This window comes from Myotis lucifugus, unplaced genomic scaffold (assembly GCF_000147115.1).
Source record: "Myotis lucifugus unplaced genomic scaffold, Myoluc2.0 scaffold_287, whole genome shotgun sequence".
NCBI lineage: Eukaryota > Metazoa > Chordata > Mammalia > Chiroptera > Vespertilionidae > Myotis > Myotis lucifugus.
Window position 1 is genome coordinate 954,514 of NW_005871335.1, and position 16,715 is coordinate 971,228.

The window sequence follows — 16,715 nt, forward strand, 5'->3', positions numbered from 1 at the left end:
ATCAACATTGCAACTCGAAAAAAGAAAGGAAATAGCAAGGAATAATTAAAAAGCATTTACATAACATTATTAAATTGAAGAAAAAAATCATCAGTTTCTGTAAGAAGTGCGAAAGGGATACAATTGCTTTATTGGATAAAGAAGGTTCACAGATTAGGTCAAAAGCAAAATTTAACTATACGCTGTTAAAGATGCATCTAAAACAAAAAGACAGCAGATAAAAAATGAAAGGACAAAGATGTACCAGAAAGAAAGTTGGGATGGGAATAATAAAGTAAAATCCAAGGCAAAAACCACATGACAGACTAACAGTGAAATAAAACCTATTACACAAAATATGGGCCATGAGCAGTCACCAAAAAATTGTCTGAAAGCCAGGATATTGACTTTATTATACACAAGCACCTAGTTAGGAGACTAGTACTATTGATTGATATTATTCAGGTCAATGAAAGTAATTGTAATCAACGGACTAAAGGGCTAAGTTTACATCTTTGATTGACAAGGGCTTTCAACTCTCGATTTTAACAGCTGCATGAAAGCAACGTGGTAAAACTCTTTAACAAGTTTCCAAAGCTAAGCCGTCTTACCTGCACCGAACAAATAACATCTCCACACGGAACTTCCACTTCTTCTGAATATTCCACACCCTGACAGGGATTTAGGGCACCACCAAGCAGGAAATTTACAACCCAGATAACGTTCTCATCACAAATGAACGTCGCACTTTACAAAATCACATATAAGCTCCTTTGGAGAGGAAGCGAGGCCTGCCATGGCCTCCTTCTTAATTCAAATGCTGGGTCCTAGTAGTCAAGTTATTATTTTACAAAGCTAATTGTTTTACTAATCGATTTGCGTTTTATATTAATCCATTTTAAACTTCCTTTTCTCTCTCTCTTAAAATACCAACCTAATTAAGTTGCTTTCCCAATTGGTCTTCCAATTGAAATTTTTTTTGCCCTTTGTTGCAAGTACCTGATTTGTGGCATACGAGTTTGTTTTCTTCTACTTTAGATTAAATTTGTCAAATTCCTTACGAGAAAGGTGGTTAGAACCTACCAGTTCATGGGTATCAGCCCAATGGTGAATTGTTTTCTTTTTTGAAAAAAAAAAAAAAAAAACAACCCTAAAAACAAACAAACAAAAACATTCCAGACAGGCAGGCCTATTGGAGGTCTCTCTCCAAAAATACCTGGCGGTTTGATTTCATGGGTTTGTCTTCTTGCAACCTGGAGTTCAGGGATTTCACGCAAAGTTGAACTTTAATTCCAGAAATACGGCTCTGAGGAAATAGCTCAAGAAATCACTTCAACGAGTTTTAATACCAAGCCATCCAGTGGCACCGAGCGAAGTCTCCTCTGAGTCGCTCCGCACTTTACGCTTTCATATATTGCAACTATCAATATGTCTGCCTGTAAGAGGCCAACTCCCTTTTAATTACACCTTCATATTTACTGTTGTGGGCTTGGGGGACAGATCATCACATTCATCGCAAGGATGCATGAAGCAAGACCAATGGCCCAACAGGGCGCTCCTTTAGAAGGAGCGTGCAAAATTTAGTGTATAAACCTCGCCATCTCTATTTGGACGATTCAGAAGATATGAAATACCCCCCCCATTTATGTCCTACTTATCACCTACGGTTGACTTCGCCAATGGCTGTCAACTCTGGCTGCGTCACGGAATCACTGGGGATGCTCTGATTTATTTGGTCTGGGATCTGGCTGGGCATCTGTACTTTTAAAAAGCTCCCCAAGTGATTCTAATCGCACACAACCACCGATTTAGATAAAACTACCAAATAACTGGGTCCTAACAGTTAGATTATTATTTTACAAAGCTAATTGTTTTACTAATTGAACTGCGTTTTATATTATCCAATTAAAATTTATTTTTTTCCCCTCTCTCTTAAAATACCAAACTAATTAAGTTGCTTTCCTAATTGGTCTTTCAATTGAATTTTTTTTAAAACAATACAAATGAATAATCCTCTCAATGTAAAAAGATTATTCACTCAATTTTTAAGTTTCCTTCCCTTACCCTATGTTTGTCAACAAGCTGAATACGTGCACGCTAATGCCTCTCTCTTCTAGGGAGCATGAGCGATCTTCGATTGTAACTGGGTCATTTTGGGTATTGTGTTATCAGACTCTGGATCCAGTGAAAACTGTCCATTTTTGCAGGTTCCTAATACACATGGATCAGTAGGGGAAGGGGGTAGCAATGCTTTACTGCTGGTGGGAGGCGCCTTGGAACCACCAAGAGGGGGTGGAAGCCTAAGCTCCTTCCTCAGCCTCCCCTGATGCTGTTCAGCGGATCTCCCTTCCCTGGGGTGGGGCCAGGAAGTCCAGGCTCCCCTGTGGGCCCTCTGACACCACCCCGCGGGGCCTGGGAGGGGTGCCTCTTTATTCCTGGGTAAGGAATAAAGGTCTAGCCCAGTGGCCCGCAAACTCATTAGTCAACAGAGCCAAATATCAACAGTACGATTGAAATTTCTTTTGAGAGCCAAATTGTTTAAACTTAAACTATATAGGTAGGTACATTGTTATTAACTTAATTAGGGTACTCCTAAGGCTTAGGAAGAGCCACACTCAAAGGGCCAAAGAGCCGCATATGGCTCGAGAGCCGCAGTTTGCCGACCACTGGTCTAGGCTCTCCTGGTGAGAGGTCTAGGCTCTCCACTAGGCCCTAGCTGACTGCAATTGGGGGGCCGGCAATTTCCACCCCCTGGTGTTTTTCTGGAGAAGAGGATTTACTGACAAAAAGGTTTCTGTTCTGCGAGGCTGCCCATTTCCTGGCCCTTTGGCAAGCGAGAGCGAGCTTTTCTTGCCTGTGTCTATTGGTGTTTCTGTGTCGGGGCTTTGCCAGCTCCCAGTCCAGGGTATGGAGGAGGCCAAAGGAAACCTAGGGAGCTTCCGGGCATATTGATTCATGGGTGTGCCCTGGGGTCCCTAGCTGTCCACCTTCTCTCCACCTGTCAGTCTTCCTACATAACACAATCAGTGTGTTTTATACTGTAACATCCATTGTTTTTAGCTACCTTTAGGGAGAAGGAAAGGGAGAAATGCATCCATCCCGTCTTGTCCAGAACAGCAAGTTCCCACTCTCCCTTCCAGATGACGTGTGCAAATGGTTAAGGAAAGCAGCTTTCTCCTTAGGGAGCTCCCAGTACAGCCGAGGAGCCAGGGGGCACACACCACAGGAGTGGACGACACAAGCCGCCTTGTGTGGGGAGAGGGGGCTGCAAGTTTCCCTCTTTAAAATACTGATGACTCTCACCCTAGCTGGTATGGCTCAGTGGATAGAGCACCGGCCTGCGGACTGAAAGGTCCCGGGTTCAGTTCCAGTCAGGGGCACATGCCCAGGTTGCGGGCTTGATCCCCAGTGGGGGGCGTCCAGGAGGCAGCCGATCGGTGATTCTCTCTCATCATTGATGTTTCTATTCCTCTCTCCCTCTCCCTTCCTCTCTGAAATCAATAAACATATATTAAAAAAAATAAAATACTGACGACTCTCAAATGTGAATGTCAGGCTTAGACCTTTCTCTGGGCCTCCAGACGGGTAGACAGACAGGGGACCCTTGGAGCGCCCATGGGACCACCCCTCTGGCCTGGCCAAATGAAACTCACCTCCTTGCCCTCCACACTCTCCGTCTCAGGGCCCTATTTCAACGAAGGGCCACCAGGTACACTGCGTCCCAAGCCCAAAGAGTTCTCTTCAATTCTCCCCACTCACCCATCCTCAACTGGGAGGCAGCACAGGGCAGGAAGGGCACAGGCTCGGGGCCACCCTGCCTGGGCCCAAATCTGGGCACTGCCACTCGATGCCCGTGGGTAAACCTGATCTGTGCTCCGTGCATCAGATTCTTCACCGTAAATGGGGTTAATAATATTACCTACCTCCTAGGGAAGATGAAAACAGTATCTACATAAATGCATGCAGAACATGAAACTAGTGCCTGGCGCATAGAAAATCTTTTTGAAAAGTTAACTTTAAGAGTAATGCAATATGGCTTGACTCTTTTATCTCTGGTGCCACTGTTTCCATTGAGATGATTCTGAGACCCCCTGACATGGTATTTATTTCACCAGCCTCTTCCCACTTCCGGCCATACTTTGTAATGCTGACAGAATTAGCTTCCTAAGAAATAAACCTCACCCTGCCACCTAAAATCTGTTGGTCTGGCCCAGTCAGTGTGGCTCAGTGGTTGAGTGTCAACCCATGACATGAACCAAGAGGTCCCCAGTTCGATTCCCAGTCAGAGCACATGCCCGGGTTTGGGGCTTGATCTCCAGTAGGGGGCGTGCAGGAGGCAGCCAATCCATTGATGTTTCTCTCTCTATTCCTTTCCTTTCCCCTCTCTCTAAAAAATCAATAAAAACATATTTAAAAAAATTCTGTATTGCCCAAAACACTAATTCACACATCCCTTTAAGAATCTGAAAAAAAGCTACAGGTGCCCAAGCGTAGAAAAATGCACCAGTGTTTGCATGGACACATGAACCCCTGAAACTCTTCCTCAGTAGACTCACTTGGGGAGCTATAAAACATGCTGGTGCTTAGGCCTACCTGCAGAGATTTGATTTCATGGGCCTGGATATCAGAATAAAAACAAAACAAAACACCCCAGGCTAGTCCAATGTGCAGCCAAGGTTTGAGGACCTATGAGTTAGAAGCTACTAACATTTTTGACGTGGGTTTTAAAAGTGGAAACTAAATCATATCCAATTCAAATCCCCAAAGAATCCAGTTAGCAGGGAAAGCAGCACATTTTTCCTGGCCCACCTGAGACTGTGGTACCTTTTCCTACATGTTCCTTCTCGGAGACGAAGGGCTGCAATTAAGAGAGAAACAGCTGTGCAAATGGCAGTACAATGTGGCAGCTGTCTTCAAGAGGCTGCTTTTTCCCTTTCTCCGACAGAAATGAAGCCCATTTCTGTTTTCTTTTTCCTTTTCTGTATCCCGAGGGACCATGCTGGAGAGCCCTTGACCTGCGGGGCGTGACCAGGACAGAAGCTAGTCTTGATGAGGCAGCTTCCTACAGGATCCCAGGGCCCACAGGCCACTTGTTCTCAAAAGGTTAAGATGAAATATTTTAGAAAGCAATTATTATGCTCAGAAAGACTTACGCAAATAAACGAAGCGAACGGGAGAGAGAAAAAGAGTGTTTTGTAGGCAACTCAGCTAGAAGGCTCCCTTGGGCTCTGGTGTGCAAAAAACCTGCCCTGGAGTCCTGCCCCAGTGGCTAACATCTGAGAACCGGTTTCTTCACTGATAAAAGGATATTTAACTTCCTGCACAGGATTCTTATAAAGATGGAGCGATCGTCTATTTAAGCCATCTAAAGCCTGGTATTGGGCATGCGACAAATATTACTCTTGTTATTTTTTCCCCTCCTCTTAAGATAGGATTTGACTCGTATGTGCTACTTGTCATGGAAGGGAGGCAGCAGTAGGACGTCACCGCCAGGGCTGTGGTTCCCAGGGCTCCGTTCCCTGTGAGCTTTGTAGCCTTGGGCGGATGCTGTATCTTTCTGAGGGACAGTTTCCTCTTGAGAGAGAGGTGCCTGTAATGTGCACCCACGTGGCCACCATAGGCCTGTGCTATGAGGCCTGTGGGCAGAGACTGTGGGGTGCACGCACTATTCCAGAGGTCCTCAAACTTTTTAAACAGGGGGCCAGTTCACTGTCCCTCAGACATTCCACACATGCGCACTGCGGGCCCGGGATGAGTCGGCTGCTAAGCAGGATAAGCAGCAGCGGCAAAAACACCCGGCGGGCCGGATAAATGTTTTCGGCGGGCCGCATGTGGCCGCAGTTGAGGACCCCTGCACTATTCTATCGCTACTGTGGGCAAACACACAGCGTGCCATAGGTGCTCAAAAGTGTTTACTGCATAAAAGGGGCTCTGTCTTGCCTTAGTGACATCTACATCTATTTCTGCACACCCAGAGATCTTTTTTTTTTCGGGGGGGGGGAGGAGGAAGCTTAATCCTCACCTGAGGATATTTTTTCCATTGATTTTTAGAGAGTGGAAGGGAGGGGGAGACAGAGAAATATCAATGAGATAGAGACACATGGATGGGTCCACACACACACACACACACACACACACACACACACACACCGACCACGGCCAGGGATTGAGCCTGCAACTGAGGTTCTTGCCCTTGACCGGAATTGAACCTGGGATCCTTCAGTCTGCAGGCCGATGCTCTATCCACTGCGCCAAACCGGCCAGGGCTGCAGAGGTCTTTTTATGTCCATGCCTCCATTTAGGGCTTTGTTTTAAAAGGACCTTGTTTCTAGGAATCTGACCTCTGGATAAATATGGTGGTGTCATACTAATTTTCTTATACCTCAGCTTTTAAAAAGGCTTTGTGTTTCTTTAACAAGATAGCTTCTTAAAGGGGTCATAAATTAGCTCTAACACTTGTTCCTTTCAGACACTGGTTTGGTACAGCTTTTACATTTATAATTGAATTTCCAAGTACAGTACAGATGAAAATGGACTCTACCTCCTACCGGGAAGTGCTGACTTCTGACATTATAAATCAGTTTGCTTAGTACTGCTTAACATAAACTGTGGTCTCTAACTGGTATGACAAAAGGCATTTACTTCTACACACGTCAGGAAAACAATCAATCGCTTAGCTCTGGGATTCTCACTTCTTTCTCTCTTACTGAGAGAGAGAGAGAGGGAGGGGGAGAGAGAGAGAGAGAGAGAGAGAGAGAGAGAGAGAGAGAGAGAGAGAAAAAGAGAACATGGCTAGACATTTTTCTTAGAAGTATTTAAACCCACATGGATCACTCAAATCCAATGAAATCGAATGCTAAATAAAAAATTAGAAGGAGAGTGGGAAGATTGTCTCATTGCCAAAGCCATCAGAGCAAGAAGAGATTCTTCCAAAATTAAAACCTTAACATCTGCATCTTTAAAAATTATAGAGTCGGCACTTTCCCCCCTCAGAACAGGGGCTTCCGAATATCTAACGTTGGTAAGCGGCTCTCTTTGTTATAACAGGCAAACATATGAACGTTTGCACCAGGTGTTCAAAACAATACAGCTTCCGGGACCTGCTGAGGATCAATTAGGAAGGTAAATTTATCACCTAAGCAAATAAATAAACCCGAGTGTCACTCAGCGTCTGACATTAAGGGGTTATCTCCTTTCCATTAAAGAGGACTAATAAATACAGTTTAAAGGCTCCAGGGAGGAGGGAGGGGAGAGGGCTGGCGCACACCAGCTCAGGCAGGCAGTGCCAGACATCAGCTGACTGCTGCCCCCGAGATTACCATGGAAACACCTTCTCCTGCGACTGGGCCATGAGGGTAGGGGGCCTTAGAAATGGTGATGGGGAGCAGAGCTGGCGGCCCGGGTATTTCAGTAGGGTTCACCCCTGGACACATTACAAGGAAAATCCATCTTCCAAACGAAACACTATCTTTCTAGCAAGTCACGTCAGATCGAGTAATAAAGCCTGAAGCCCGGCATAATTACAGTCCATTCGCTGCTACAACACAGTCACATCGGTTCAGATAAGAGTCTCTGTTCTCTCCCCAGGTTGCTTGGTGTTCTCCACAGAACGGAAGGATGTGTTAGTGTAATTAACTGGTGGCTTCCTTGGCCATTGAGCCCAGACTGATAAAAAGGGACTATATCAAACAGCATTCCTGGGCAGAGCCAACCCATCGGGCACAGCTCTCCAACAAAAGGGGAAGGCGGGTTCCGGCTGAGGTCAGGTTAAATGCTTCAGTTTATGCCATTTCACTCGAAACCAGTGAACAGATTTCATGTTTACTCAAATTAAACTCAATCTTGGCAACCAGCTCCCCGGGTGCTGGCTGGGGTGAGCCCGTGTCCACACGGCTCCCGTGGCAGAAACGCGCGGATTCAAGCGGTGTGCGCCGGCCACGGGGTGCGACCTTCCTCGCCAATCTACCGTGATCTCCAGGGTGATTCCCAGAGTCAAAGGGGTGGCAACCCCGGTTTTGGATACAATATTACTAGATGCGTGAATTCCTGTCTGCCTTTGTTCTCTATATCAAGTCAAAGCAACCACAGTCTCCCTCCCAGCTCCGCAAATCCTTCCAATTCTTATCCCACTAACCCCTAAAGGTAAACATTTGACGTTTCTGGACAACTGTATTGGAATTAATGCTTTAATTTGATATCACAGCTCACAAATATAATGTAGACAGTGACTCGGGGACGACACCAACGACAATGACACAGATTCCAGCCGGCAGGAGCCCTACCCATAACCAGGCAGTATTTGCACATGGGAAGTCTCTCTGTGGCTAATGAGGGGCCACCTATAACCCGAATGCTTCATTCTCAGGTTGTTGTTGACAATTATCTGACTAGACCATTTGCAAGAACAATGTTGACTGAAAATACTCTCCAAAACCTAGCGTGACTTCCCATTTTTATCTTTCCTGTGAAGAGTGACTGGAATCATTGTTCAATGATACACTGATAGAATACTTTTGCTAATGGGAGGGGGGGAAAGGTGCCTAGTTTTTCTTTTATTTATATTTTGCTTAGTTTTACAGAAAGATCAGCCTTTATCTCCTGAGCACAAAAGCCAGGCGCTGACAGAGTGTGGAGAGCTATGCTTGTAGTGAAAGATGAACTGAGATACCAGCAGGTGCTGAGTTATACAGTTTAGGGTCATAGAAAAATACATGCCACCACCACACACCTGTCAGAACGGCTACAGTTTTACAAAAACTGAGAATACCAGCAACGATGAGGAAGTGGAGCAACAGGAACTCTCATTAGCTGCTGGTGGGAGTGCAAAATGGCCCGGTCTCTGGGGCAGACGGTTTGGCAGTTCTTATAAAGCCAAACTTAGTGTGAGCTCACGACCTAGCAATTTTGCTCATAGCTACGTACCCAAAGGATTTGAAAACGTGTGTCCATACAAAAACCCGCATGGGGATGTTTATAGCTGCTTTATTCAGAATTGCCAAACACTGGGAGCAACCAAGATGTCCTTCAATAGGCAGATAGACAGACTACGGTATATCCACACAACAGAGTATTACTCAGTGAAGAGAAAAAAACGAGGCATCAAGTCATGGAAAGACACGAAAGAACCTCAAATACCTATTGCTAAGTGACAGAAGCCAGTCTGCAAAGGCCATACGCTGTGGGAGTACAATTATAAGACATCCTAGAAAACGCACAACTAGAGAGAGTAACATGCTCAGTGGTGGTCACGAGTCCAGGGGCGAGAGAACGGTTGTAGAAATGTGTAAGAACTACCAGGCAGCCTTTCCTCTGTAGCTACCTCAGGACCGACTGTCATTATGGATGACTACAGGGGCCAGGGATTGAACCTGCAACCCAGGCACATGCCCTGGACCAGGAATGGAACCTGTAACCCTTTGGTCCATGGGCCGATGCTCTAGCCACTCAGTGCAACACTGTTCAGGGCTGAATTTTGTTTTTTAAAAACAGGTGAACAAAAGACATTCTTTGAACAATTGAGGAAATGTGAGTTGTGTTTGATATTAAATATTATGGAAATAATCACTTTTTAGATACGAAAAGAGTACTGTGGTGATGAAGGAGAATGCCCTTATTCTTAGGAGAATGCACACAGGGCCATTTTAGTGGCAAAATGTCATGAGAGAGAGAAAACAAATATGGCAAAAAAACCACCCCAAACACTTATAAGCTGCAGGGACAGGAGTAGCAGTGAACTCCGAGGGGGTAGAAAGTTCCCCAGGCAGGAAAGACACCTCTACCAAAGAGTCCCTTCATTCCTTCACTTTCTCACTGAAGTAGAAACCATTCTTCTAAAGCCGACACCCTGTTGGTTTTTTCAAAGTGAGGAATGGGTCGTGTCTGTTTCTACTACACAAGGTCTAGAATAAAACACATCATCGATTTTAGAATTTTTAACGTTTGGCATGGAGGAGACCAAGGAGTATGGCAGTGGTTCTCAACCTTCTGGCCCTTTAAATACAGTTCCTTATGTTGTGACCCAACCATAAATTTTCGTTGCTACTTCATAACTGTAATATTGCTACTGTTATGAATCATAATGTAAATATTTGATATGCAGGATGGTCTTAGGCGACCCCTGTGAAAGGGTCGTTTGACCGCCAAAGGGGTCGCGACCCACAGGTTGAGAACTGCTGGAGTATGGTTACTGCTCCTGTAGAGTAACAAATGACAAGCAGAGACCTTTCAACATAGGATTAGCAAATGGCGGCCTGTGGGCTGAGTGTCGCCCCAGACACACTTTGTTTGGCTTGCATGGCTTTTAATAATCAGGGGATTTTACAGGAAATACAGACGTCAGCTTTTTCTAGGTGAGTCAAAGATCTGGCACACTGGACGCAGGAACGGCCACAACGATGATAGTTGCACGCACATACATGTACCATAAGTTGCTACACATGTAGCACGTTTTAAGTCCTGCTTGAGAGAGACTGGGCTTCTGGCAATTGGAAGGGGGGTAGGTGGGCAGACTCCAAGGACTCCAGGAAGCCTGATGAACTTGGCCTATTTGAAGCTCTTCTCTCCCACTGATCCTTTCCCCACTGGGAAAACCTAATGACCCACCCCAGTACTCAGCATGATTTGTGACCCAGGTCCAAATGGGACTTGGGACTAAGGACAATAGTCAAAAACTGCAGAGGGAAGAGATCAATTGTACTCAAAAGGAACTGTACTAATTGCCCATGCTATATATGGTATACTAAGAAAAGTCAGGGAAGGCTATGCATAGAATTACAAGTACTTGACAAGGAACTAAAATACCACTTTGGCTCATGCAGAATTGGTTGCTATGGTGAGGCCTGATCTGAGACACTGTGTTCAATATGTTAGTGTAGGACGAACTCTAATGGTGTGCTGGGCTGGCTGATTTAGACCTGAGCCTAGTGCTGGCCCATGCTGCAAAGAAAAGTAACTGACAGTAAAAAGACACACACAGAGAGGCAGAGACGGAGAGAATGGCCGAAACTTCGACTATCTAAGCCTTCATGCTGCTGAGGGCCGCAGGGTAACACAGTCCCTGAGAACTGCTCTGAAGCCTGGGTGGGGGTGTGTCCTGGGTCTCCCTCAGGCTCCTCCCCCTTACTTCCACCTGTAACCTTATTGGAAACACAGTGGAGTGTTCCTTATGACAGTTTATGGTCACAATCTGTTCCCGGGAGCCAAGGAAAAGCAGAGCACGAGAGGAGAGGAGCGTGGCACACTTAGCTCTTTGCTTTTATCGATTAGTCTTATTTCTGAAAACTTTCCAATCTGCTTCTGAAACATGGTGCTCTCACAGTTCTTTTCTTTCCTAGAATAATCCATAACCAGATGGAACTGAGGAAACATGAGAGCTTGTTTAGCACATTAAAAGAGAGCTGAGCCTGGCCGGCGGGGCTCAGTGGTTGAGCGTCGACCTATGAACCAGGAGATCACGGTTCAATTCCCATTCAGGACACATGCCCAGGTTGCAGGCTCGATCCCAGTGTGGGGCGTGCAGGAGGCAGCTAATCAATGATAATCTCTCTCTGTCCCTCTCCCTTTCCCTCTGAAATCAATAAAAATATATTTTTAAAGAAAGAGTTGAGAAAATGGAGGGCCATAGAGAAGAGATTTCCTTTTTATTTCATTCCCATCAGCGATTCTCTCTTTCCCACCATGTAATGGATGGATGTTCTTGAATAATCTGCCCCCTTCCTCCCTCTAGACCAGTGGTTCTCAACCTTCCTAATGCCGCAACCCTTCAATATAGTTCCTCATGTTGTGGTGACCCCCAACCATAAAATTATTTTCATTGCTACTTCATAACTGTAATTTTGCTACTGTTTTAAATCGTAATGTAAATATCTGATATGCAGAATGTATTTTCATTGTTACAAATTGAACATAATTAAAGCATAGTGATCAATCACAAAAACAATATGTAATTATATTATGTGTTTTCCGAAGGTCTTAGGCGACCCCTGTGAAAGGGTCGTTCGACCCCCAGAGGGGTCGCGACCCACAGGTTGGTGACCCACAGGTTGTGAACCGCTGCTCTAGACTCATAATTTCAGCCTCCAGCTGTACACACATCTGCTTTTAAATTTTTATCGTAAGTGCTGAATTCTTCCCCTCCCTACAATACGAGACCTTCGACTACCTATGAAATGCATACCTGTGAGTTTCACGACACCTGAAACTCAACATGGTTAACATGAAAATCGTTCTCCTTCACCTCCTCTCAGTGGCTTCATCTCTATGATCAGCATTATCTTTTCTAAGGGTTCCCTGTCTTAAACCGTGTTTTTAATTTCAAAATATTTCAATCATACAAAAGGTGTAAAGAATAAAATAACATATACCTACGTCCTTATTATCCGGACTTAATATGTTGCCACATTTGCTTTGGACTTTAAAACATTTTTACCAACCCAGGTGGCAGTCCCCTATCTCATTCAACTTGCTCCCTCCTAGCCACTACCCTGAAGTTGGCTCCTCCCAGAGCACACCCTGGGACAAAGGCTAATGGGCACACAGAGCTGACTTGGGAGGTGCAGGGACACTGGCAAGGGGGTAGAGAGGAGTTCAGGCAAGGGGAGGCAGCCAGGACGGCCCATCAGCTTCCACCATGGGCAGCTGCCGCTTACTCCTGCAGGGCAGGTCTAGGAAATGGTAGAAAACACCCCTCAGAATGGCTTCGGTCAATGGTCACGGTGTTGGAGTATTTATCCCCCGACGTCTGTGAGTCATTGGATGGCATTTCCAGCCCTCTGTGCATGGGGCAAAGTGGGTCTGGCAGCATAGCCTTTTGACAAAGATGTTGGCTGCTGGAAGTTAGGCTGGTGTACTCGAAAATAAGGGGGTACAGGGGATATGGGCCGAGTACTGAGAGCACCTGTGACCATGTGCATCCATCCTGCTGACACTGTTTAACATTTGCCACAATTGTTAAACATCATTCATTTTGATGACACTGGGAACATGAATTGTAATCATGTGAAAAGGGGAACCGTGAATATAAATATACACCAGTCGGCATAAAAAAGGAAGGTAGGTTGGGAAAATAACTTCAGGTCAAAGAGTTGTTTAGCTACTGAATTTATATTCTGTGCCAGAGTGATCTCCACTTAACAGAAAATAAGAAAAAGAAATAAAATGCATACCGCAATTTATGTTTGCTTGGTTCCACACTTCATTAGACTTAGGCAAAATCTGATCCGACCCCCTTATCTCCCTTCACCTCCTACTTTAAGACGGCAGGGTTATTAGGCTTCAACTGTGACTGGTATATAAGATTACAAGTCTTTGCTAAGAATATATGCAATCAAGAATGTCTTAGAAGAGCATTTTCTTAGCTGCAATCCATTAGCCTTCTCCTGAAAGGGAGAAAGGTGTGTGTGTGTGTGTGTGTGTGTGTGTGTGTGTGTGTGAGAGAGAGAGAGAGAGAGAGAGAGAGAGAGAGAGAGAGAGAGAGAGAGAGAGGTGCATAATGCAGACAAATCTCAACCTGGGCAATAATTTCGGCAATCGTCCGCAGTGATGTTCTACATCATTTAACAAAACCAGGAATGATTTGCTTTCTCTGTACCTTACAACCAATGAGACTCCTGATTTAACGAAATACAGCTACAAAACAACGTCCTTCCTACTCCCTTTTGCAGAGACCGAAAGGATTTAAAAGACTCTTTAATAATATTCCTCATACAGTCTACCATGGGACCGGCACAGACCTCCCTCATTAAGAACTGACAGAGAAAATCACCTTTCACATGAAGAGATCTGGGGTCTGGTAGGATCTTTCTGAAGAATTAGAACAAATAGTCACTTGTTAAGCAGACCTCAGACAGCAGGGGGAAAAAATGAAAAAGAAATCTCGTATTGAAATTCAAAGAGACACCTACCAAACTTCTCATTTCAAATAAGAAGCTGATTCCAGAACCTGGAAAGCCCATGGAGACAGTGAGCCACCGAGTGGGTTTAGATCAGAGGTAAAATATATTGGTGGAAAGAACTTCTGGGAGCAGCATACATTTTACATTTAAAAGAGAGGTAATGCTTTCATAAAGTAATTCTCTACTGTTCCTCTACCTGATTCCATTTCCAAATGGAAAAACACGCCTTATGAAAATAAACAAGAAAAGATATTAGGTGTCACCACATTGAAGCAATGAGCAGGATTAGGCATAGAGAAAGAACAAGCCTTATGAAAACAAATGAGAAAACATATTGTGTATCACAACAGTGAAGCCGTGAGTAGAATGAAGACCAGAGAAAGATCACACAGAATGCAGAGTCTTTACGCTTAAAAACACAAAAAAAAGCTTTCGTGAATCTACTGGAAGCCTTGGATCCTCCTGAGAGAAAATCGCACATCTGTATAAAACGTAAGATGGGCGTAACATCCAAGGGTTCACAGGCTTCCCAAAGCCCCGAAGGTTTCGGTGACCAGACTGTCAGCCCACCAGTGGCTCCCGAACCCCAGGCTGGTCCTCCTTTGCTCGGAGAGAAGCGGAGAACACTCACGTTGTACAGAGGGATGGTCTTCATCACCTTGTACTGCTTCGTGGGGTCCATCTTATACAGGTGACGGTCAGTGACAAAAATGGCGCGGTCTTCCACCTTGCTGAACCGATTGACCTGTAAGAAAACCAACCAACAATTTTATCATCTCATGAAGCATGAAGCCGAACGATCTGCGAGGAAAACGTCGAGGGGCAGAGGTGGCTGGCTGTGGAGATGCAGCCTTTAACAGACGGCCACTCTACTGGACGCAGCAGAGATGCAGAAGCAGGAGCAGTGTCCAGGTTTGTGGAATTTTACAATTTAAACTCCATGATTTTACAACTTAACGGGGAAAAAAACAAACAAAGACACCCCATAATGATTAAAAGACTGAAACCATGTAACCCAGACACTATAAAGAAAATGAAAAGATAACCCACCTAGGAGAAAATGTGTACAAATCATATACCGGATAAGGGAATTGTGTTTAAAACATATAAAGAATAAAATGTATATTGTATTTAGAATACAGAACTCAATAAAAGGACAAAACAAACCAACAATGAAAAATGGGTTTTTAATTGTGAATACACATTTCTCCAGAGAAGACATACAAATAGCCAATAAGCTCATGAACACATGCCTGATACCACCAGCCACCAGGAAATGTCAATCGGAACCACAGTGAGATGCCACTTCATGCCCATTGGGATGATAACAATAAAGAGGACAGACAGTAACAAGTGCTGGTCAGGATGTGGAGACACTGGAGCCCTCACCACCACTGGCGGGAACATAAAGTGATGTGGTCACTTTGGAAAACAGTCTGGCAGTTCCTCAGCCAGATAAACAGAGAATTACCGTATGACCCAGAAATTTCACTCTTAGGGGTATATATCATGGGAATTGACAATATAATCACATAAAAACTTGTGCCTGAATATTCACAGCAGCATTTATCATAATAGCCAAAAAAGTAGAGACAATCCAATGTCACCCAACTGACACTCGACTGGATAAATAAAATGTGATATATTCACACAATGGAATATAAATTGGCAATAGAAAGTGAACTACTGATACATGCTATAACATGGATGAACCTTAAAAACATGTTATGTAAGCCAGTCACAAAGTACCACATACTGTATGATTCCATTTATATGAATGGAATTTGCTAAATTCCATTTAGCAAATGGATAGAAACGGAATGTAGATCAGTAGTTACATAGGGCTGGGGGAGATGAGAGGTTCAGAGGGATGACAGCTAAGGAGTGTGGGCTTTCTTTTTGGGGTAATAAAAACGTTCAAAAATGGATTGTGGTAATGGAGACCCAACTCTGTGAATGTACTAATAACTATTGGATTGTGTGATTTAAAATGGTGCATAGGATGCTGTATGAATTATATCTCAATGAAGCTGTAAAAGAAAAAGGTAACCCCTATATGAAACAACTCATTCTTCCCCTTTCCTAATGCACAGATTAAATTCCCTAGAGTATAATGACAGTATGCCATTAAATATATATGTTCAAAAAGGGACAGTGCCTGCTTGCCTAGAGCACAAATAACTGTCTCCTCATTATGACTATCCATAAAAAGAATGGGCCCTATGAGAAGGCAGTACGTGCCCCACGTAGGATTCAAGCGGAAGCTCAGTGGATATCTGATGTGGGTGTGGTAGAGGGGGTGTTGTGCTGCAATAGGAAATCTAGGGATTCCTAAGGTCCCCTTTCTTCAGATTCTATGATTCTTTTACCTGACTTCCAAGTTTCCCTATCGCCATTATTCTACTTATTCATTTCTTCCGCTCCTGTGTGATGTTATGTTCTCTCTCTCTGTTTCTGATTTTCTCCTTCCTTTTTCTTTTTATCTATGTATATTTCAAGATTTTGCTTAAGTTTTCATTCCATTATAAAACCTTTTCAATTCCTATAGTGAAAAGCGATCGCTGTTTGTTCCTGAACTTCTTTCCACAGTTGTAGGAGATATAGAATATAAGTAGAATCAAGAATGAAATTTAAAAATTAACATTGATATAAAGGGCACAAGGTTCTTCTTTTAAAGAAGGATACTTGAGAATAGGAGGAGCACTGGTGTGGGTGCTTTTGCTAATGTAAAACCCTGGATCCATCATTACTCTTTGTTCCGCAAGAAAGACAGGAAAGAAGGTTGGCTAATAGACGTCCAAATACCAACACAATCAAGTTAATCTACCCTTAGTCTGTAGGTTC

At 44.1% G+C, this 16,715-nt stretch overlaps 1 protein-coding gene across 5 annotated transcripts in view; it reads right to left on the reverse strand.

The window, feature by feature from the left end:
* Positions 1–16,715, reverse strand: part of MYO1D (myosin ID) — a 256,790-nt gene that overhangs the window by 78,514 nt on the left and 161,561 nt on the right. For all 5 annotated transcript variants that reach the window (XM_014465322.2, XM_023763517.1, XM_023763514.1 and 2 more), the window contains exon 20: positions 14,503–14,616. In XM_014465322.2, coding sequence (XP_014320808.2) covers positions 14,503–14,616 — 114 coding nt within the window. The remainder of the gene's footprint in view (positions 1–14,502; positions 14,617–16,715) is intronic.